General features: G+C 43.1%; 1 protein-coding gene across 8 annotated transcripts in view; it reads left to right on the top strand.

Annotated features, from left to right (window-relative positions):
- Nucleotides 1–19,567, top strand: part of vib (phosphatidylinositol transfer protein vib) — a 126,608-nt gene extending 107,041 nt beyond the window's left edge. For all 8 annotated transcript variants that reach the window (XM_075891032.1, XM_075891033.1, XM_037419398.2 and 5 more), the window contains 2 exons: nucleotides 2,344–2,466; nucleotides 18,451–19,567. In XM_075891032.1, the coding sequence (XP_075747147.1) occupies nucleotides 2,344–2,466; nucleotides 18,451–18,495 (168 nt within the window). In that variant the 3' untranslated portion in view covers nucleotides 18,496–19,567. The remainder of the gene's footprint in view (nucleotides 1–2,343; nucleotides 2,467–18,450) is intronic.
- The last annotated feature ends 4,523 nt before the right edge of the window (nucleotides 19,568–24,090 follow it).

Here is a 24,090-nt window from a genome sequence, read left to right as displayed (position 1 = left end):
ACACTATCCTCCCATACACGCCCGACTCCTCTGAGTACACTGCAATTTCTGATGTTGCCAGGTACGCAGAAGATTGCAGACGATTGGCCCGTTCACTGACAACCGAGGACCAAGGCCACCAGAAGCTACGGCATGACGCCGACCGACATCTCTCTACTTTCACGACTGGTGCTCTTGTTTGGCTCTGGATTCCACCGAGTACTCCTGGCCTTTCCTCGAAATTACTGGCACGATACCACGGGCCCTACCGCATTCTCGCCCGTACGTCACCAGTCAATTATGAGATTGAGCCTTTGACACAGTCGTCGTGGCCGAGAAATTGTGCATGTGAGTCGCCTGAAGCTGTATTACGACCGCTCTATAGTGACTACGCCTTAAGTCCCCGGGTTGGCTATGCTATTCACCGGGGGCCAATGTAGGAAACTATGCGAACGACAACGAAGAAGATAGAAACGGCGAGCCACAGCGTTGGTGCACATGCGCGACTCGAGCTTGCGCTTGTTTTGTATTTTCGGCCTGTTGACGTTCCTTGCTCTTCTGGCGTTCCTTGACCTTCCAGTAGGCCTATACGTAAATAAACTACGTGACAAGTGCAAAGAAATCAGTCATTTTTGAAAATTTTAGAGTGAAGAATTCCAACTTAGCTTGCCGCTTTTAGTCCTTAAAAAAACTTGCAATAGGTCCTGAATAGTCCTTAAATATCCTTGAATTTTCCCTTTGGAAACCTGTACAAACCTTGTATGACGCCCTCCTGGTCTGCAAGGTGTTTCCAACATAGGTCGCTGTGAAATGGTACACCTGTCTCTGCTGTCGCAACAGATGGAAGCAATGAGCCCAATTTTATTTTGTCGTCCTGACTTATGGGTTGTATGTGGCCTTTTTGTTGAGCAGGTCCCTGGGAAAATAGGCTAATTTAGAATGCTGTAGCAAACATCTTGTTTTCACAGCCACACAAAATGATTGATACTAGTATATTATATCACAAGAATTTGTAGAACAAGGAATGTGCTTTTTAATGGTATCACATTCAAGCAAAGGTTTCTCAACAATTTTACGAGAAAAGAAACTTTATTAGAAAATTTTTACTAAAACTAACAAGATTCTGTGAAAAAATCAATGCAGTTTTGCAATAACTAAAGAAAAAAATCGAATATGCATTTTTGTCAAAATGCCATATCAACCATCTCTGAAGATATAAACATTCTATCTGCAGACATCGATCAGATACAAAAGAAAAGGTTGCCTCTTGAGGTTATTGTGCCACCACACAATGCAGTTGCGTGATGCAGTGAAGCACTGGTTTCTACAACATGTTTCAAAGAAACATGCTGTGGGAACTGTTTTTTTTTTCTGTTTTGCTTTTCGCTCGAGAGTATGCATTCATGCTTATTTATAAGTCATGTTGCACATATTATGATTCTTTTTCCAGGTAAAAAACAGCGTAAAGAAGCCGAATGTTTCAATGAAACTCTGTGCAGCATTATCGAGCGCATCGCAAATGTTCACTCATAGTAGTTTTATTGCACTAAACTCTGCTTGTTAACATGCTACTGGCAAATGGTCCTTCCTAAATGAACTTGGTACCCTGCAGATAAGAACTTTGACATTTGAATATATTGGATATATTTCAAACTGAATGCAGAAGATGTAGTTCTGTTACTGTTCCACAGCTGTTTTACGCTCTTTCGCTGTCGGTTATTTTGTCAATGATTAAGCCCAATCAGTCGAGATTATCTAGCGCTGCTCCCATAGTTATGGAAATTTACTGTTTCAGAGACTGTGTGCACAATGTAGACTCCACGTTTGAATCTTTGAGTGCTCAGCCCCCTCAACTTCAGTGGAACTTCAGAACTCCCTCCACGACAGAAAAAGTAAAACCAAAGACCAGTTCCTATTACATGGTAGTTGTGCACATAAGCACTTCGTAGCTTTGGGAAATTTGAAGTTGCCGAAAGCGGGCTGTATATGGATGAGTATAGGCATAGATAGGGAAGTGTGAAGAAACGAGAGATATTTCACACATGCACTGGCATACTTTGATATTCCTGTTGCAAAGTGCTTGGTGTTCTGTTTTATGATAAGCAAAATTAGCATTAATACCCCATAAACAAAAAAGGCCACATGTTGCCTGCCTTTCAAACCTGGATAAATTACTTGATATTTTGGGAAATTTTTCTAAAAAGACAAATTAGCTGTAATGAAATGCCTGTAGAAATAAGTTCTTCTGGTGTACATACGTAAAGAAAAGTCTAATTGCCTAAAAAATAAAAATGGAAAAGGGTGAGGTGCTTTAGGAACTTCCTGTGCAGGTATGCTCACTGAAAAACCTGCTTTCTGCTGCAGACGGAGCGAAGGATCTTTCTCAACTTCCACCGGCAGGTGTTCTGTTGGATGGACAGGTGGTATGGCATGACCATGGCTGACATCCGCAAGCTGGAAGAGCAGACCAAAAAGGAATTGGATGAGGTAACCGCACACAAATGTCGCTGTCAACTAAAAGTTCACTTTCTTTAGTGTAGAGTATCGCATTCTAATATCTCAAAATTAGCTTTCTTGGCATTGGCTTGTGCTCTGTCAGAACGAGTTTAAAGTATATGTAGAGTTTAAAGGGACACTAAAGGCAAATACTAAGTTGATGTCAACTGCTGAAGTACGTGTTTACTCGCATAATCCTTGCACTTTTTCCGGCAGAAAATCGATGCAAAGTTATGGGGGGTGCAAGAATTACGCGGTGTAACTTTCTACGAAAACGTACAGAGAAAAAAAAGAAAACTAAGTGGCCGCAAATCGGGATTCTCACACCAGCAACTAACAGCAAGCTTTGAGAAGTACTAATTAAAACTTACCTCGACATTAAAAGCACTGGTTCAACACAAGGCAAGATTTATTTGAGACACTATAAGTGCAATCAAATAGCCGAGAATTAGAATACCATACGCAAAGCTTGTGGGTGTTGCGGGCGTAGCCGTAGCATTCGTCGTGCAACAGAAGCCCTCAAAAGGTAAGCGTAGGACGTCAGTATTGGGCTGATGGCTATTTAACAGAATCATCCGCAATTTCCTTCTGAATAAAGTTTACAATCAATCCCAGTTTTAGGCACACGGCAGGCCCAATACGTCTTGGTGGCTTTCACCTGCCGACACCAGTAGCGAACACAAAACTCGTAGACTCCGAAGGGCCTACAGGTGGCCCTGTTGCCGTTGTTTAGTGCATGATCTATCACTTTCAACTTGAAAGCAGCCGTGTAGCTTCAGTATTGCCCCATAACATCACAAGATTACCGACGCAACATACAAAACGCGTCACAACATGCACTTGCCACTTTGGCTTGGCTTGGATTAGATTGAATCTCTGTGCAGTAATAGTTCGCCTGATGCTTCAGAGATGGCGCCAGATAACACTCGCTATAATCATCAGTGGCTGGAACGAGCAGTTGACATTATTGCGCCAGTTTTCGGGGGAGCGATAATTACTCGAGGAAAAAAAATAAATTCTGTTTTTTTTTTTTTTTTTTTTTTTTTTTTTTTTTTGGACAATGGGGGGTGTGAGAATTATGCGAGTGTGAGGATTACGCGAGTAAATATGGTAGCGGTCCAGAAACCTCGTAGTGCTATTTTTGTGCCAAGAAAGTGCTTATTTTAAAATGAAATCCCGTTTTAGTGGTCCGCATCGCTTTAGCACACTTCAAGTTACCCGCTTCGAAGTGGAAACTGTCGTGTCACTGTTTCGGTGCGCAATGCTACCCGGCTTTAGTGCGCGGCAGCCGACACTAGCAGCAGCAGAGCGAAGGTAGTGGGAGTAGCAATAGCTGCAACAAAGGCCATTGAACAATTTCCTGTTATGGCTTCTAAGATGGCAGGTGTGCTTGGTTCAAGTGGACCCCGCTAGATGGCACGACCGGTTCAGTTTAACCAGGTGAAAATTGAACTTTTGAACCACTCATGCCATTCCCCATACTAACGTTCGGTGGTTTTTTTTCATGAATCAAACAGAAATGAACAAGCAGCATTTTAATTACGTCTCTTGATAGACAGAAACTTCCTTGTTTAGTGCAGTGAGTTTGACTACCACTGATTATTGTAAGCGGCGAGTCTGACGTCATCGGGATCATTTTGTGAATGTCTTGCTCATGGTGCATGTGTTTTCTTGATTTACCTCAATTTCTCGGTAAAAGGAGCACTGCTGTTGATAATAACATTGTTTTAGAGGTCATTAATTGAGCTTTCACTCGGGAATACTGTATTTACTAGCATAATAGGTGAACCTCTTTTCCTGAAAATCTGGCTCTAAGTTTGGGTAAAATTTCCGAAAACTTAATTTCTGACTACAGCATAAACCGCTGATAACATATACGTCGCCAAAGGCTCGAAGATCCGCGCTACAACCGAAACAACCTTCTTTCCACATAGGCTACACTGGCAGAAAACGTATTGAGCATGCAGTCTCGCATGTCCGAGAATCAATGCAGGCGATGCATTGAAATTTCAAAAAGATAGCATGGAAGACCCGTGTTGCCAACAAAATGAATGCAGAAAAAAAAACTAAATGTAAGCGCCATCGCAGAATTTTGCCAGTTAGGTTTCAATTCACATAGACTATTTGAGCGTTGAATGGTACCGATCCTTCGATTTCACGAACTCACGCCCCATATTCTAGGCATCATAATCAAATTGTGAACAACCATTCGAGTGTTGCAAGTGCCACTCAAGCCTTTTCCTTTAAGTGGAGCCAACGAAAAAAGTTGCGTTGATTTCAAACACCTGCAATATGATCGCCCGCGACTGCCACCGAAAGCACAAACAACGATTAGGCCTAACCTATGGTTTGGCATGTTGTAGTGGGAAGTTTTTATAAAATAACATGAAGATCGGGCATCAAAAAGATCGCACTCAAGCACTGCTTCTAGAGCAGTGTGCGTGATACGATGTTCAGGTTCGCGGGCAGGAAATAAACGGCTACAAGTGTCCACCGAGCTTTTGCAAGTCCGCATAGTAGCAGAGAATTCAAAAGATTCACTTTGGGAAGTCTAAAAGCTTTTAAGTTTGCAGATGAGGTATCAAACGCAATAACGATGACGTTTTTTCCAGCTGGAAACTCGATGCAAACTTGACAAAGACGAGATTGCCGTTCCATACGGAGCGCGCGCGGCCGGCTAGTGGCTGCAGCTATGCCCGCGCATTGGTGCAAAGATTACTTCGACACCCAGGCAACCGCCTTTCTTCCTCTCTCGGCAAGCCCACGGAGCTGGTGCAGCGGTCTTTTTTTCTTCTCTCGTTTCAGTTAATGTAAGAGGGCAGTGAATTTACTGATCACAGCCAAGTTCGGGGTGCACCTATTACGCGAGGAAATAAAAATCTGATTTCCCGCGACCAATCTGGAGGCGCGTCTATTATGCGAGTAAATACAGTAAATTGTTATTTGCCTTTAGTGTCCGTTAAGGTGTTTATATGATAATGTCGTGTACTATAGTTGTCACACAAGTCAGCTACTTGTTATTGGTCAGACCTAGCAGCACTTGTAGTACAGTGTTCGTAGCTGCACTATGCAGTATAAAGCAAGCACGTTAATTGGCCGTTGGTAATCACCAGGCAGATCCATAGCTTTAATGGTAAAGTAAAATCTCTAAACGCAAAAAAACAATGTGGGACCAAAATAGAGAAAGAACACACCAGAGCACACACACCAGCGAACTTGCGGTGTGCGTTTGTTTCTTGGCCTGTGTCGGTTATTCGCATTCAAAGATTTACTCTAGTTAAAAGGGCCTGCGATACTTTTGCGAAAGCCTTAATTAAAGCACTGGAAAACGTGTAGCAATGATCGCAGAGACGAATGCAACAAGAATGATGGAAATTGGTGCACGAAAAGCAACGATATGGGTCCTCAAAGTTCAAAACTCCAGTAGACGATGATAAGCAGCGCTCTCCTTTACATTTCACACCCTTTCTAGCGTCAAAGACCACTGTCAATCGTAGCACGTCTCGTAAAGATATACGGGAAATGTCGCCTTGTGGTGGCCTCCGCACAATACCTCGCTACTGCTCTTTTCGACGGCGTTGTTAGCGTGGTTACAACGAACCACGTGCGTCTGGTAGCAGACGCTCCCACGGTCACACAGTGTAAGGTTCATACATACGTTTGGGTGGAGTCACTTCTCTGCTTGCATGCAAGACGTGTTCTACAGCAATGCCGGTGTCCGCCACAAGTCCCATTTTTGGCTTGCTAAAAACATGGCATACATTTCCACCTTTAGTTGCTGGCATACCATAGCCTCTTTCGCAGATTGTCTTGTTCACTGTTCTAAAAATACATCATTTAAAAAACGGATTTAGAAAGGGGGATTTCTTTCTGGGAACGTATAAAAAGGGTTTCTGCTAGGGGTGTGTGGATATTCGATAGTTTCAAATATTTGTCAAACATTGCATTTGTAATATTTGTATTCGATTAGATAACCACATATTCAAAATTTTCGAATATTCGATGTTCACGAATGTTTGTTCGCATGTGTCACCGTGATGAACTTACAATTTTGCACATTTGCGATAAGAACCTCAGTAGATCGTGCAGTGATTATTTCGACTTCAGCACAAGGGCGGTAATGCCTGCATGGAAATTCCCGGGAGCGTGATGACGGCTACCGATGAATACGGTGTCACATCATCGCGACAAATCTAGCTACTATATACATTGCAATCAATCTAAATTATGTACTGCCGGCACGACAGTACGTGGAGTTTGCCGGTTTTAGTGCTGTTTGCTGCCGTCGAACGCCGTCCGCTGCCGCGCCCTTCTGCATGGATCGCAGGTGCATTTCGCTTGTGGAAACGAAGGCAACTCGCTGCTGCCGCGCTGGTTAAGCAAAATAGTTTTCACACCTTTGCTTGTTCCCGTGTTAAGTGAACATGAAGAAAAAAAAAAATCTATACGCAGGGGCAAATGCACGCAAGGCTGTTGCGCTCATGGAGTGCGCTTAGTAGGCGATACACTGCACGCAACTGGCTGGGGGGCATGCTCAGCTTGACGTATGATGGTAATGTGTTTCATGTATAGCCGCAGTTTCGACACGCTTCGACATGTTCGCTAATGGATCGCTGTACAAACGTACACGAACATGTCGAAGCGTGACGAGTTGCAGTCAGCTGTGCCGCTACTTTAGCATGTATACTCTCTTCATAGTTCCGGAATTATTTCTTGGTAGTGGATATGGTCATGTAAATGAGCTTGAGTGTGTTTCTTCTCAATGGTAAATATAGAATAGGCCATGCACTTTCAGCAACGTTACAATGGCGTCATCACATATGGTTTTCCAATGCTTACGGCGGCGCACGTAAGATAACGGACGGATTAATGTGTAGTTCCGCTGCATTCCCGACAGCGCCTTTGAAAATCCGTCGTACACGTATCGCACTCGCGCAGCAACGTCTCCTGCAATCAAGCTTTTGCTATACAGTTGCTGTGATCTCGCTCTTTTGCCAACGTTGGTTTACTGGCGTCGGCAGCCAGAGCACCGAAGAAGGTCGCGATGTGGAAAAATAGTGCCCTTGCCGCCGGTAGTTGTGGCTCCGCTGACAAAAAGGCATATTTGGGGCATCTTTCTATTGCACATCAGTAATAATATATCTCGTTTTCTTACATCACGCTATCTCTGCCTGCCCCATACATCGAGCTCGGTCACGATTGTGCAGCTATCAGGGCAACACAGCATTCTTGATCAGAAAATGGCGAGCGCGGTCCTCTAGAAAGGCAATAAAAGCGTGATGACGAGTATTGCTGTGTAGTTAAAAAATGCGCCCCACAGGTCGCGAGATTGAATCCAGGCTGCGGCGGCTGCATTTCCGGTGGAGGCGGAAATGTTGTAGGCCCGTGTGCACAGATTTGGGTGCACATAAAGAACCCCAGATGGTCGAAATTTCCGGAGCCCTGCACTACAGAGTCTCTCATAATCATATGGTGGTTTCGGGATATTAAACCCCACATATTAATCAATTTCCCTTAGTGGCTTGACCGGTGTAAACAAGGTAAAAAATAAAAAGAAAACTATAAAATCGAGGGTCTTCCGAGTCAAAACTGATAGTGTTCGCACAGCTTAATGGCATTTAACACAGATACACATCAAGATAAAAAGCATTTTAAAAAGTTGATTACTCTATACTTAACTGTTAACTGAATTATCTCACATGCTAAAACAAAATCTCATGTGAAACAACCAAGGGGTGTCCTTCCCAGCCAGAACACCAGAAAAGTCCAGACTTTCCTGACCCCCCCCCCCCCCCAACCATCATTTACGCCAATTATACTGCTTTTATACTAGCTGCATACTAGTGTACGGCATGTTTAATAATATAAATATTTATTAGATGCTTAAGTGAAGTTTCAAACTTCAGTAGGCGATAAGAACATGCATCTGCTCCGAAACCACCGATAGCAACCCTGAGCTATAGCATTTTTTTCTGCTCCGAATACGCTTGAGCCTGCTCCATAGCACCATTTTTTTCTGCTCCAGAATCTGCTCGAAAAAAAAAAATTATACCTCTTTATTATTTGATATTCGAATCTGTGTATTCGTATTCATGCCCCGCCGCGGTGGTCTAGTGGCTAAGGTACTCGGCTGCTGACCCGCAGGTCGCGGGATCGAATCCCGGCTGTGGCGGCTGCATTTTCGATGAATGCAGAAATGTTGTAGGCCCGTGTGCTCAGATGTGGGTGCACGTTAAAGAACCCCAGGTGGTCGAAATTTCCGGAGCCCACCACTACGGCGTCTCATAATCATATGGTGGTTTTGGGCATTAAACCCCACATATCAACCAATCAATCAATGTATTCGTATTCACTTGTATGGCCTCTACGACCATATGAATATTGCGTGCTACTCGCCACGTCAAGCCAATGAAAAGCAAATGGTCTTTGTCATTACGTCGCATGACATCCCATAACAAAGAGCTGATGTGTGTCGCCATAATCCGAGATTAATGTAGTTATTTTGGCGAAATAAAATTATAACAGCTTCTATTTTGACGGTGCCAATCGCGCACTGATATCAGTGCAATCCACAGCACCAGAAAAACAAACAAAAAATACGAGCTCAAACCGAAAAAGCGCAACAAGTAAATTTTTTGAAAATTACATATTCGGGTAGCATGTCTTATAAACTATCAGTGCTGTAAATATCAATGTTAGAATCATCGCGATAGTACGTCCAATATATTATATAACGGGCCGCAGCAGCTGGCGAGTGGCCAGCGAGCGCTGAAGATACCCGAACTTTGTGCATTTGCTATTTCCCTACCATGCGGCCCAGCATTGCCATCTTGGTCTTGTTTTGCTTGTGAATTTTTCCTGTTTTTTTATCGACACCCGCGGCAGCAGCAGTGTTGTGGCCAAGGCAGGAATCACTTATGATTGGGGCGCTCTCGAAGTTTTGAACCCTCCTGCGGCTCGGATGCGAAGCTGCGATTGGAGGAAGCGCGCGCCTTTTGAGGGAGTGGGCGATCACGCAGCTCTTATTGGCTGCTGGGTGCGATGACCCATGTGTTTCCCCGGCTCGCCGTCAGCTTCGGCGCGGCCTTGTAAGCGCCGGTGTTCGCTGGGTGTGCTTTGTGTGTCCCGTTTGCCATCATTCCGCTCGGTTCTCACACGTGCTTTTCAATCTTTCACCGGCTTCATGAGATGATCTTTTGCCATGTTCACAAGACGTTGATTGTTGTTCTGGCACTAACGATGGGCAGGGCAAAGTTTCGGACTCGGCACGTATTCTGTTCAAGAAAGCGTTCCATGAAGCTCGTACGCATGGTGAGGCTCGTACACACGCCAACGCGTGGGCGACAGTCTCATCGATGCTGAGCAGCTTCTCCTTCGTCTCTTCAAGACGTTGACTGTATTGATGCTTATCGCGACGTCAAGATTGCTACACCATCGGCGCAACGCTTCATCGTCACAAGTGAGGCTGGTGTTGGTGTTTCGTGCTCAAGTGCGCCTGATGAGTTGCGCTTGCTAACTGCAGTGATTACGGCCCCGAACAGTGCGACCGTGTCGTCGACTGTGCATTTGTCAACATGCTTTTGGACATGTGAGCAGTTAGCCGCGAAGGATAGCGAATGTGTTGCTTTGCAAACAAAGCTTGGCGCTATGCCGGCAACCAACGGGCAGCGGAGAAAGAACCTTTTCGTGTGAAAAAGGCTCAGGAACTGCTGCAACACAAGGAGGAAAAGCAGAAAACGAAAAGAGTGCTGAAGAACATTTCTTGCTACTTTGCAGGATAATTTTAGACCAAAATGTGTGCTCGAAACTTTCAAAGCCCATTTTCTCAGAACTTTTTGGCCAGTGGGGCTGTTTTTGTCTGGTGATATCTCTGCAACCGTTTATCGGATTTCTATCAGATTTGTTTTATTATGTACCCTGATAAATAGCCCACACAGTGACAGAGCCATTTTAAAATTTATTGCGTCTGTAATAATTAATTAAAATTTTGTTGATAAAATCTCAATGGCAAACACCAAATCTGTTGCTCTGCCAGAAATTTTCAGCAAGGAAATTGAATAAAAGAGCTCTGTCCTCATGTAAAGCACCCATCCAAGATTCATCACAGTGAATTATTACAGTGCTAGAACATAAATTCACAAGAGCCCGACTAAGAAACCTATGTCGACTAGCCTAATAAATGGCTGTAACTTGGGAACCAGTGAACTTAAATGCATGAAATGTTGTGGTTATTCAAATGGCTTTATTAGCCTACCCTGAAAACTTGATTGGTATATCTCAACAAACAAAAACGCCCTTCCATGGTAGCCTCCTCCCTTAATCATAAAATACCAACTAAACTATGTAACTATATTGTTCCACGGCTTTCGTACGTGCAGACATTCCAGCATTATCCGTGGTGCTTGCATGTTTCAGAATGTACTCGTCATCTGTATGCGTCGTGCGTACATTCTCACAACATTTACAAGAAACACTCAGGCACACCGTACAGTAAGTGATGGCAGATCAGTTTTAGGCAGGGAAATGTGGTCACCACGAAAAAAGAAAAGTATGCGTGTTAATGTGAGAATGCCTGCTTGTAATACTGAATAGTGAATTGTGATAGCACGCAATCCTTCAGTTGAGCTATCAAAGGGCTTTCTATTGTGCTAGTTCCATGTAGTGCGAGCTCCATGCATTGCGAGCTCCATGTAGTGCCATCAGACTAGCACAAATTCATAAGCCTGTCACTGTGGTGATAAAGGCGCTTATAAGTAGCTAATAGCATTTACATTTATAGTTTTTACCAAACAAGGGCAATTGAATAAATTGAGTAGAACTTGAGGCTGAAGGGAGTCGGGCAATAAGATGGCAATTATAGTAACTAAGTTATAGTTGATGGGTTTAGGTAAGAAATTTAAGATTACATGAAGGATTGATTTTTCTATGGGCTGTCATCTTCCTTTCATGTTTGCCATGTCTTGTTCATGAAAGGCACATCCACATCATAAGGACTAAGTTTAGGTGCAGCGTAACAGTGCATGAATTGGAGATAGAAAAGACGGTAGAGTGTTCAGTAAACATTCTTCGAGCATCACTATAATTTGGGCCTGGTTAGTAAATATTCCTGAACTAAAATAACAGTGAACTAAATAACACCAAGCGCCCTCCATAGAAAAGACATCACACAGGTGAGCGCCGACTATCAGCTGCTTTATTCCACTGGGGCACGTAATATATGGCCGACCAAATGGCCTCCTGTGGAACGGTGGGTGTTTGATTTTCTATAAATTGTAAGGCATATGGGAAATTGTATCTAAGTAATAATTTTAAATCTAGCAAAAGAGGTTGAACAACATTTCTGTGTATGTGAAGAATTTGGTTGGTTTGCTGGGCCTCGTCTGTGAAAAATTTTCAATAAACACGAAGAGCAGGTTCATGCATCCCACCACAGTGGCCTTAATGGAATGGCTGTCATAGGTGGACCCTCAAGGTGACGGAGTGCTATGTAGAGAAAATGTTTCTGCTGATATACTTATGCCAGTGTCAGTGGTAACATGAAAAACTAAAGGGATGACAGAATTGCAGCAGTAATCAAAGGTTTTTGAGGTTGCAGTGAGGCTGGCTCACAGCAAAGCTGGCTTCGCCAGGCCCTCCCACGCCTTGTATACATGGCTATAGCAATAGGTGCTGCACTTTTGTTTTAGTCATCTGCATTCCTGCCAAGTCTCCCAAAGTTCGACCGTTTCTTACAGTTGGCAGGACCATCCCCCTGAAAAAATATTTCCTGGGCATGTAACTGTATTGACAAACTCCAACACAATCTGATCCAGGCTTTTTGCATATCATTTTGGAGGCATGGATGTAAATGTACTGTAGTATCTCTGTGATCTAATACGAATTCGTAAAATTGCTCAGCCGAAATCCACTATCCAATAAGCCAGAATTCAGATGTCCCAAACAATTTTCTCAGGCTTGCATAAACAGTGAAATATAAGTTCAAAGGCAATAGTGATTTTGGTCAAATAATTCTGCATTAAATTCAACTAAAAATAATCACATGTTATAAAAGGAACATCTACATATTTGTCATGAAGTACTAACTTACCTGCTGATTGCTTTTTAAAATGTGAAACAGGGCTTGTACCAGTGCCCTTCTTTAGGTCAAAGGAAGCGAAAACAACTTCGAATAGTACCAGGATTTTACTATTGGTAGGATGCAAGTGATAGCCTGTAAAACATGTTGCATTTTAAAATTTTTTGTACTTAGATTGTATAAGTTGGTATAACCAGCTTTTATGCTTAAAAAAAAATTGATATGAGGGTAATACATACCTGCCAACTTTGCCTAATTGTCCAGAAGACTCCCAAATTTTTACCTTTTCTCCTGATGGTAGGAATGCTGTGTGGAATCTCGTAAAAAGTGGATGACGCAGTGGAGTTTTTTTTTTTTTTTTAAGCTTGCGCACACGTCAGTCATTCGTTCCGCGAAAGTTATGGTGCGGTGGACGTGCACTCACAGCTACACTTCTAGTTCATTGCAGTCCATCCCGGGTATATCAAACTCGAAGGGGATCGTGAAATATTTTGATATATCGATAATTCGAAATACAAAATACGTGTATTAAAGGCCTAAATTGAAGCATTTCAGGCGTGGGAAAACGTTACAAGCACTAACATAACAATTCGCTCACTGTATAATGAACAAAGCGTGAACTGCAAGTTACTACACTTTCTTTCGCATGAAAACAGTCCGTAAATTTGTCTTGCTTCTTGCTTGCTGTTAAGTTGCAGTCATTCTCATTATCATTGAAACTTCAAATAAACGAATTCAGCTCCTTCGGTCTCAACAATGTTGATTGACGCGGAACACCGATGCAAGCTTTGTAACGTGGCAAAAGGTGGGTTAGCGGTGGCAGCGATGGCATTGGCATGGTCACAACCCCACGGGTACACTTCCGTGGCTTTGGACACGGTAGCCATGATCTCGTCATCAATGCAGTCAGAAACAGTTACGTCATCTGCACTGATAAGTCGCTCTCTGTCCAAGATGGTGGTTGGAAACGCCCACCCGAAGTAGTCACCTGTCCCGCAAGAAAAGTTTGACTGTGCTTTACTTGACGTCGCTCTAATCACCAGTCATACTTTTTATTGCTACGTGAGGGTCAACGTTCAGTTCAACTCCTGAATGAGTATTCCGAAAACACCATAAATACTTCACGAGGTTGCACATCTCAAAGGCCATGCTTTTCAGGCTCGTGTGCCATTGTGCACTAACAAACAAAGAAGGGAATGCGAACGATGCAACGAGATCGCAGAGTCGCTTCGCATTCTCATCTGGTGTCATCAGCAATCTTTTTGTGAAAAACGCTATGCTCGCGCGTTAAGACCTGTAGATCGCACATCAAACATACCAGTGCACTCGCAAGCGCTGCGCAGCAAACCAGATCAGCGCGATAGAATTAGTCTTTTTGCAGGAACGAGGCGAGAAGTTAACAAATCCAGAAAGGGCAAAAGACAACGTCGAGTTTCCACAGTTGATGTGTTGGTGATAGCGATGTCACTTGTGCCTTTGTAGCTGGCAGCTGCTGCTTTTAGCTGCATTGATGCGAAAAGGTAGAAAAAGCATAGACTCCAAGAGGTGGTGCGTTTTAAAACCGAAAACACCATAAATACTTCACGAGGTTGCACATCTCAAAGGCTATGCTTTTCAGGCTCGTGTGCCATTGTGCACTAACAAACAAGGAAGGGAATGCGAACGATGCAACGAGATCGCAGAGTCGCTTCGCATTCTCATCTGGTGTCATCGGCAATCTGTTTTTGTGAAAAACGCTATGCTCGTGCGTTAAGACCTGTAGATCGCACATCAAACATAGCGGTGCACTCGCAAGCACTGCGCAGCGAACCAGATCAGCGCGATAGAATTAGTCTTTTCGTCACCTGCCCACTCAGAGATCATAAGTTATTAGAAAGCGGTCGAAAATTGATCAATATTTTCTAGGAAAGTGGCACTTTATGGCCTTCGGCGCGGCCCAGCGTTTGATATAGCGGATGTCTTGTTGTGCGGGAGTTCGATATACAGGTGCACCAGTCCCATACCTTTGCATGGGAATTTCAAAATTTCTCGACTGTTTGATATAGCCAATAATTCAATGTATCAGAGTTTGATATATCCTGGAGGAAAAAAAAAATGTTGGCTACCTTTTCTTTCTTACCATGACACATCTTCTCCTAAGCAACTAGCATCACTCTTCCATGAAAAACAGCTGGAAGTAGGTGCAATGCAAGCTGTTAACGAGGCAGGAGATTTATTGGGAAGATCATGCAGCTTTGCTTAAATTTTTTTAGATGTGCCACTTCTTTTTTATTGCGCTTGTTACATGCGCTTCAAGCAATTTGCAAATGCCACTGATAACGATACTAAGCATAACTGCACTTTTCACACAATCTCACGCCCCGCCACGGTGGTCTAGTGGCTAAGGTACTCGGCTGCTGACCCGCAGGTCGCGTGATCAAATCCCGGCTGTGGCGGCTGCATTTCCGATGGAGGCGGAAATGTTGTAGGCCCGTGTACTCAGATTTGGGTGCACGTTAAAGAACCCCAGGTAGTCAAAATTTCCGGAGCCCTCCACTACGGCGTCTCTCATAATCATATGGTGGTTTTGGGACGTTAAACCCCACAAATCAATCACACAATCTCTCACACATTCGCGGCATTGAAATACATGCACCGGCAAGAAGAAAACCTTACAACGCAAGCGGCGACTCAGTTTTTTCAGCCAAGAAACATTTTTTTTCCCACGTGATGCAATCTATGAAAATCATAAGTCGAGCACAGAAAAGCGCTCTGCACCGAACAGCACAATAGACGTCAGGCTAGAGTTTTGCGGACACGCAGCGCCACCTATCGACGCAGTTATAGCGCAAAGCCCAGTTTTCTTGCACAGTCTGATGTTGAAACAGGTGCAACTACAGCGTGCAAAACAACGATTGAGTGAAATATTAGGTATGTTTCTGCACTGAAAACTCGGAAAACGCTATGCGATTCTCTCCGCTAGTCGGACGTCTCACTGAACCGCCTGTAGTGCTTGCTGGTTCACTCACCAGAATGACGGCGAAAACAATAACGGACGCAACAGCTCCATGCTCTACGAAAAAACTTCAGTCAATGCTACTGTTGCATTGTGGATCGTTACGGAAGTAAAGGATTTTAGTTTTACTGATTTCTCTACCTTTTGCAAAGCAGAATGGCAAGAGCGCTGGATACAATCTGTTGCAAACATTTTAAGTTAGCAAATGACTCGCTATCTCCACAGCCAGTCGCATGAGAAGGTGTGATAATGTAGGTCTGCTGTTATTGTTTTGAGTAGCCTTGATGAGCAACCGTGGTAACTAATTCGATTATGATGTTTAGCAAAGCCTCTGATTGCGGTGCATGCCGTGCAACAGTAAACGTGCCGTGCAACAGTTTATTGCGTGCCGGCGCACCCAATAAACATTGTACACCGGTGCACGCAATAAACATTGCACACTGATAATCTGAAGTTGTTGCCAGCTGCATAGCATTATGCACGTAGGGCTTCGAAGGCTTTAAGTTTCGGCTTTAACTAGTAAATGTGAACACATGCGTCATACTGGTGAATTGCAAAATGATTGCAACAACAGTCTGGTTTTTCTTGCCGTTGGTCTCCGCGATTGCCCAAGCTATCTCGGAGGCCTCTGTTTTGCCTTTCGTTGTACATCGAGCAAGTGGACACACGTGTATGCTCATTTGCAGTATATACAAATGGAAGACAACTGTCAGCAGAGCATTCTAGCATATGTAATAAAACAGTTTAACACAGGAAGCGAGAGAGAATGCAGCACAAAAAAAAAAATCCTCAGGGCCATTCGAGCCGGATAAATTGAGCTTTATACCACAGATCATGGGATAGATTGCTCGTGTATGCACTTCATCTTTTTCTCATCATGAGTATGCCCAAGTTTAACGTATTTAGGCACTAGAGATCGCACGTCGAAGTGTTTTCCTTGAACTTGATGTCATACGATGCTCGCTTGCGCTTTACCATCTATCATTGCTCTCTTGTTCTGTGTTGCAACAAAAAGGGTACCCTGTGAAGTGTCTTAACCTTGCAGCAGTTTCTCTAGAAAGTGCGTAGAAATTTCTAAAACTGAATTTTTATGTCCGTGTTCCATCTCTTTGGAGCAGTGAGATAAATATCCACAACCTTGGCCCGTGCTGGTAAAAACTGAAACTGCGTGCAGTTTTTGCAAGCATAATCAAGTTTTGTTTATTAATAAAACAAATGCCTTAGTGGTTGCTTTAGGAACGCACACACTTTTTTTTTTGTTCTCATGAGCGGCGGCGGACGCCGTGCTCACGTTTCTCTGTGGTTTGCAGGCAAGCGAACACACCACCGGCAGCGCCAGCGGGTGCCTATTTGAACGTGTGAGAGAAAAAAAAGACACAAATAGACTCTGGCGCAACCTAAAGCTGCCTCAAGTGCATAATTAGTACAATTACTAGTTATACTTGTTTGTTTTTAAGCAAACTAAGTCTACTTGCAAGGATTTCTTGTCCTACCTATACTGTCACAATTCATCACATTTCCTGTTGGGTGATGCTAGAGGGAACTTTTAATCAACTTTCAACATCAAGTTAAAAGTGTAATTCCTTTTTTCTGGCATGAAAGCATGTTGCTTGCGGCTGATGTGATGAATATTCTTTTCATTTGCGCCAAAATTGGAAAAATTTTTTCGAGCGATAAACAGTCCCTCCAAATTGCCAGTTGCAATACGCTGAAATAACTGAAACATCGTTTGCATTGTACCCACAGTTTGTTTTGGTGAGCTTCCTACTTTCCTGAAGCGAGATTGGATTGAAGGAAAAAGTTTGCGAGGTCCTTGATTTTCAGGAAACCGGGCCTCAAGACCAACAAAAGACGGGGGCCTAGGCAAGTTCGCATGCGGACAGCTCTCTTCAAAACTACCCATTTATGGCTAAGGCGGCGATGGGGGTGCTGGTGGCTGCATTTTTCGCAGCGCCGTCTGGGCAGTCTAGCATCTATGCAATGAATGTTAGTTCAAGGCTTCAATCACGAATGAAATATGCACTTTACAAAGACATGATGGCGTTCGTACCTAGCAGCAGCCAAGCTGAGAGGCAGACGAAACAAGCAAAAACCACGGCAGGCACCGGGCTTATCGCACATCTTTTATCACGTCTTCCTGTTGCTGTCAGTATGTCTTCGCTGCCATAAATCCTCTTGAACACAGAGCATGATAACAGTGCCACAGCATCAACACAACCTGCACTTCTCTTGCGTTCGATTCGCGCCGGATCCTGTCTGACGATATCGAACTGCCCAATCGCAGGCGATAAAGAGATTCAGAGCCGCAATGTGAGCCAGTGAAAGCCACAATTGCAGTCACGACACGTAAACGTATAATGCTCTAAAAAAGGTACTTTAGTGAATAATTAGTACGCGCGTATTCTTGAAGGCAGTGAAGGATGCATTGCCTTCTTATGGCAGACGTGAAGCTGTGTAGCTCCGCCGATTTTTGTCGGAGTGACCACTCGTGCAATTTGTGTGTTACTCTATGATATACTGCACTGCAGTGCCAATGTGTACGCTATTTGGGAAAGGGCTCTGCAGTATGACCCCTCCTCCCCCCTTCCCGTGGGTCTTGGATGGTTTTTGTGCTAAAAAGGGGAAGGCAAGGCATGAAGTAATTTGGCGCACTTACTGTCCCCCCCCCCTCCTTCTCCTTTTTACGGGCAGAAACCTTCTGGATCCAGGTTTCTTAAACTTGACAGGTATGCATCTGTACAGAGTTCATGTTAATTTTATATCAACGACACACAGCCAGCCGTGAGCTGTTAGTAGTATGTGTGAACTTTGTTGTTGGACCTTGAAAACTAAGTGTGTGTTCAAAAGAAGGACCTGTAGTTGCGTTGATAATAATTGTCACCGGTGGTGTTTCTAATCCTTGCAGCAACGCAAGAAAGGCACAGTTCGAGGCACCAAGGGTGAAGAGTGAAAAGCTGCTGCCGGTTCATCATTTCGAGTCACTGTTGTTGTTGTTTGCGAGTTGAGGACCTCTAGTGAAGACAGATAAGACTAAGTGAGCAAAACGAGATAAAAAAAAATTGGGTGTCCGCAGTGGCTTGCCACAACGCTCCGGGACCCCTCAGCCAGACACATTCCTTTGCCGCCGTCGATGGGCCTGCTGTCAGCTACTCCAATAAAAAAGCGAGAGGCCAGCCGCCCTGCTCCTCCTCTTGTGTGTGCGTGTGTGTGCAGCTTTTCCCATCTAGTCTCTCCTCCAGACAGTTTTGTTTGGGACTGTTGTGGTAGCGTTTGTGACCCACCCTAGCGGGCAGCTGCTTCTTCCACAAGCACACTGGGCAGAGAGAATTTTGCAACTACCGCCAGAGAAAGGGAAAAAAAGGTTTCAATAGAAGAGTGGGCATTGTGTACTGGATCTGTCGTAGCGGTTTAGCATGCACCAAAACACGTGAACACTATTGCTGGCAGCTCACGGAGGTCAGCCAATGCTTTTGGTTTGTGTGTGTGTGTGTCGTGCACCACTTGCACATTTTTTTTTATAGTGGAATGGAGGGACTGCTCAAAAATTTATCTGTCGCAGTCATGTTTTGGGCCAAGTTTTCTTGCAAGAAGTGGATCACGATGGCGTGACTGCGTGCGCACTGCATTGCCCCTCTAAGGAACCCGTTTTCTCTGTGCACAATGCTGCAGGAAACTCTCTGTCCTTAAATGTGAAACTGGGTTGCTTACGTCCTTGGTGTCTTGTAATTTATAGATTTGCAAAATGGCTTCCTAGTGCAGTGATGCATAATATAAAAAGACCAAGCTTGTGAGATCTAGACGAGCAGCTGCTGTCCTGCCAGGCATTGGTTAAAGGGCTTTTCTGCGTGTGAAAGTTGTGCTCTAGCAGTGCTGTTTTTTCAACACCTACACAGTGATACCCTTCTGAATCAGTTGCTTCTTTCATTCCTATGCCATTTTGATGCAGTGGTGTGCTATCATAGACAAACAGGGCACGCATGAAACAAGTAGAAAATAATTGGAAATAAACATTAAAAAAATGATTTCATGCTGCTACCTGTGTGATCTGGTTGATGGGCAAGCCTTAAAGCCATGTGTGCATAATGTCGGAGATGAAAAAAATTTCACTTGCTCTTCCCACGTTTGACTGCACTTGGCCTCACAGATTTTGGAAGGTGACACAATTAGTTTGCGAGTGTAGCCAGTGAAACCAATTTAATGCGGTTACAATGATTTCTAGCATAAACTGCAAATGTTGAATTGCGCTATCATGTCTCGTATCAAATCTACAGAAATGCTGACCCCCCACCCTAACTTTTATAACTTTCCCATATTTCTTTAACTAGTTCGCCAATACAATTGGCATGTGCCACAACTTTCCAGCAAGTCTGCAGTGTTTGAGAAACGAGCCCAGTGCTGAATGCACAGCAGTGGGAACTGTGGGTAGTGCACATTCATCCAGTCTTGTGTGCTTGTGTGGTGATCCTTATTTAACCTAGCTAATCTCGGATATGTTAAGGTAGTGATTAGTTCCACTAAGCCGCTAACTTCTGCCGCTGTACTTTTTTCAGAACATTGCCAATAAAGGCAGAATGAAAAATAGCTGCACACATGGAGATTGCTGCTGTCAATGCCATAACCAAAATTTGTTGATGGCTCTCAACACAATGAAAAGTGCATCATTTAATGTGCATTCTTTGCAAATGTAATGCACGTTATACCCTTGTCACACAGTAAGCTGGTATACCAAACTGCAGTTAGCGGACGTAAGCACAGTTACTGTAAACCAGACAGAGGCACTGCCACACGTTTACATCGCAGACAAACTTGTTCACATGTAATGAACACTGTTTCAAGTTTAGACAGGGCTGATGTTACTATTGCTACTATTAGCACGCATAGTGCTAATAGTAGCAAATGATTGCACAAATTCAAGAACTGCACCATCCTGTGCAAAAATTATTTGTTTAGCTACAGGTTTGAAACAATGCGATAGCTACCGAGACTCTTAGCTACACGTCTCGGTGGCTGCCGTGTTGTGAAGGCGGAGGCCTAATTAAAAATGGGAAGTCTTCCTTGGTGGTGCTTATACACATGTTTTAGCTTGCCAAATGCATATCAATGCATCTGTCGTCGCAACGATTCAGTTGACTCTCTTTTGGCATGATATTTCGCTGGGAGCGGAGCTACTCGCATCTGACATGGGGGCCGCCAAGCTGTCAGTTTAACAGCACTAACAGGGATTGCCTAGCTCTGTTTACGAAAACTGTTGTAAGTGGATTAACGGTGCTTAGGGTTGCTGTGAGGCTAGATACAACAGGCGTTAAACTTAACAGCCATCGTGCTTAACTGTGGTTAGACTACCCGTGTGACAAGGGTAGTCTGTTTCAAGGGGGATGCGGTGGGGTAATTGACCCAAATTTTTTTTTTCATCTATTGTGAGTGCATAGTTTGACCGGCCTTTTAAATGGTCACGAGGGTTTCTTAATTTCTTTTACATCATTTCTTCTGCATGGATCTCTTTCTATTACAAATATGGCTAAAGCGGTTGAATATTTCTGCCATATTTGGAAGTTTTGATCAGGCATTTCTCACTAGGAACGCTTTTGTAGCTTAAACATTGCTTTATGTTGTCACCTCTATCAACGCATGCTTTCTTAAAGTAAAATTTTGTTTCCTGCAATCAGTCTTGGAAAATTACTCAAACTACATTTACCTTTTCTGGAAAACTGTCGACTGACTACACTGCTACTGTAGGATTTTACTGAAATGCATTCCAAACGACCTGAATCAAATTGTGGGGAAAGTGAATTATAATCAAGAATAAACAATTGGTAAGTTTGTCTTGTAGCACTTCACGAGCAGGGACACTGTTTTCTTGTGAAATAAATGTAAGAATCTTCTAGGGATTACTGGCATTGTCATATTTAATCAGTGTGCAACATTTCCCAGTCATACAGTTTTATTGTTGAGAGAAGGTAGATTTTAATTTTGTACCCATGTTTAAAAAAAATTAGTATGTAAATACCTTAAAGTAACAAAGCTAAAAGATAAAAAAAGTGACAGCCAAAAGCATTCTTGTTAAGCACACAAGAGGTCAAAATAAAATATGGAACAGTTTAGGAAGAATAAAGTTGAAACTGAGATGGCCCATTTACCTTTACATACTGCTTTTTGCAAAGGCAAATCAATTTGAGTTGCTTCAGTACTGAAGCATTTTGCTTCAAACTAGTAAAATCTTTGCATTCTCGTAGCTGAAATAAACGGTGGCGAATGTACAAGAAAGGCAGTGAGTTGTAAAGACCCGTTCTTGGGGGCATGTCTAGGTGAACATTTTTGTAGCATCTTGCCAATATTAAAAAGGTTTTGCATCCAAGCTGGTTTCCAAACTTTTACTAGCTGCTTTACAGCTGGCGTTATCAGTTAATGCGGTTACTAGAGCATGTAAGTACGCTTTTGTGAGGCTTAAATCTTTGACGGTGCACATGTCTGATGCTTATGTTCATGTGAGTCCTTGAAAACCTTTGAATTTGAAAAGTTTTTTTTCAAGGCTTTGAAAGTGCTGCAATTTTTGCAAATCCTTGAATGTGCTCGAATTTCCTTATTATTAATAAACCGCACATTTCACAGCACATTGTGATACCGTAAATGTAGCTGGGGGGGGGGGGAGAGCATATGTAATATGCCCCAAAGGAATTGAGAACATCAGTATCTTCTGCATGGAACCAACACCGTTCATTTCTGTAAACTCAAAAATGGCAGAAGAAGAAATGCTGCATTGAGGAGGAAGTCGTACAAAAGAGAAGAAACTAAAAGCTACAGCAAACTCTTGGGCAGAAAAGGTGGAGATGATTAGCGACTTGACGTGCATCGTCAAGTCAAACAGCCATAGGAAGACTGTCGAGGCGCAGGAGGTAGTGGATATTGATATTCAGAAAAAGCAGCAAGTTGTTGCGTAGTTTCTTAGTTCTCTGGAAAGAAAATGTCATTAAGCCATGTTTTTGGCGTCTGCTCCAGTTATATTACCCTTGAAAGTCTTTGAACACCACTGAACTTTTGTCATGTAAATGAGCATGAACCCTGTATGCTTTTATGTGTGACACTTTCAAATTTAGAGTGTATATGCACTTATAAATATTCTAGTGCCATCAAAACACCTGTTTGAAATCATACCATCGCAGTAAAGGGCACTCATTGAAACTGGAATGGGGGGGGGGGAGGGGGGCACTGGAGTCTGGGCCTCCAGTGTTGCCATCAAAATAACTGCACTGGCATGTGGAAACACAAACTTTTGTGTCTGCTACATAAGGTGCCAAACATCGCCTTGTACCTATGTCATCTGGTGCTTTTATCAAAATATGTTCAAGGTTTGCTGCTGTTCAGTTGGAACTGCCTATGTAAGCTGAAGAGCACACTGAAACAGTTTGAGTTAGAAATTTGGCCGTATGGCAGGTCTTTAAAGCAAATTGAGTATTGCCAGAGTAATACTCGTTGACTATCTAATCTAATATTTTTTGTAAGGCTACTGTCATATTATTCATATAGTATGAAGTGTAAACAATATTGGCAAGTCTGCAAGGCTCTTTTCTAAATAGCAGTACTCATCTGGTGATACACCACAAATTTCACCTAATCTATTGTGAATAGTGGCTTTCGTTATGGCTTCTAGCTGAGCATTCTTTTCAAATTTATTATTATAAAAATGCTTGTTTGTCCAAGCACAATGTAACTCATCTGTTGATGTTTCAAACATCATGCAATATAAAATCTAATTGCACTGGGCTCCGAGGTTTCCGTGGATTTAGTCATGTTGGCTTAAAGCTTTCACGTGGTTATGCTTTGGCAAAGTTCAGCTATACATTATTACTGTGCGTGGGGCATCCCAAAGCTGCAACTGTATGAAAGGTCAATGACAAAAGTGTTGTCACTTTGTTACGGTAAAGAACTGGCCAAATGCTATTCGGTGTAGCTGAAAAGTGTTTTGAGATTGCCATTAGGTCTTCAATAGTTTTGAAAGGGCAGCATTTGTCTGTGTGTCATATTGGAGCGATGCTGTTCATTGTTTCGCTTAATTATATGGCACTGAATTCGCATTGGCACAAACTGTATGGCTGTTCTGATTTTATGCTTCTAATGACTTCAATAGTTACCTTGGCCATGTATTAGCAAGCTCAAAATCTGTGCAATTCAGTTGGCTGTCTTTATTTTAATCCATTTGCACAATGTCTGTACATGAACGAAAGCCAAACAAAGGTGCAGTCTTCTCTGTTAGAACAGCTGTTTGCAATTCCTCATAATTGGTCGTTGCAAGTACCACATTACATGTGTCACTGTTTTTGTAGCTACACAACATATATTGTGATCTTTACATCTTGTGTATCCAGTCATGCGTGCTATAAGGATTTTACATGCTTGATAGCATTTCGAGGATAGACTGGGCAAATAATACTCAAGGTGCAGCCTTTGGTGCTTTGTAGCGAAGCCCACTGCCCATTAAGCATACCAAGCACTGGAAGTGGCTCTCTCGTCTATTGAAGCATGTCAGCAGGCAAAGATGATGTGTGCT

Source organism: Rhipicephalus microplus, chromosome 3, assembly GCF_043290135.1.
Source record: "Rhipicephalus microplus isolate Deutch F79 chromosome 3, USDA_Rmic, whole genome shotgun sequence".
In the NCBI taxonomy this organism is placed as follows: Eukaryota; Metazoa; Arthropoda; class Arachnida; order Ixodida; family Ixodidae; genus Rhipicephalus; species Rhipicephalus microplus.
The sequence above is the reverse complement of the archived record's forward strand: the minus strand, read 5'-3'. Positions and strand labels throughout refer to the sequence as shown.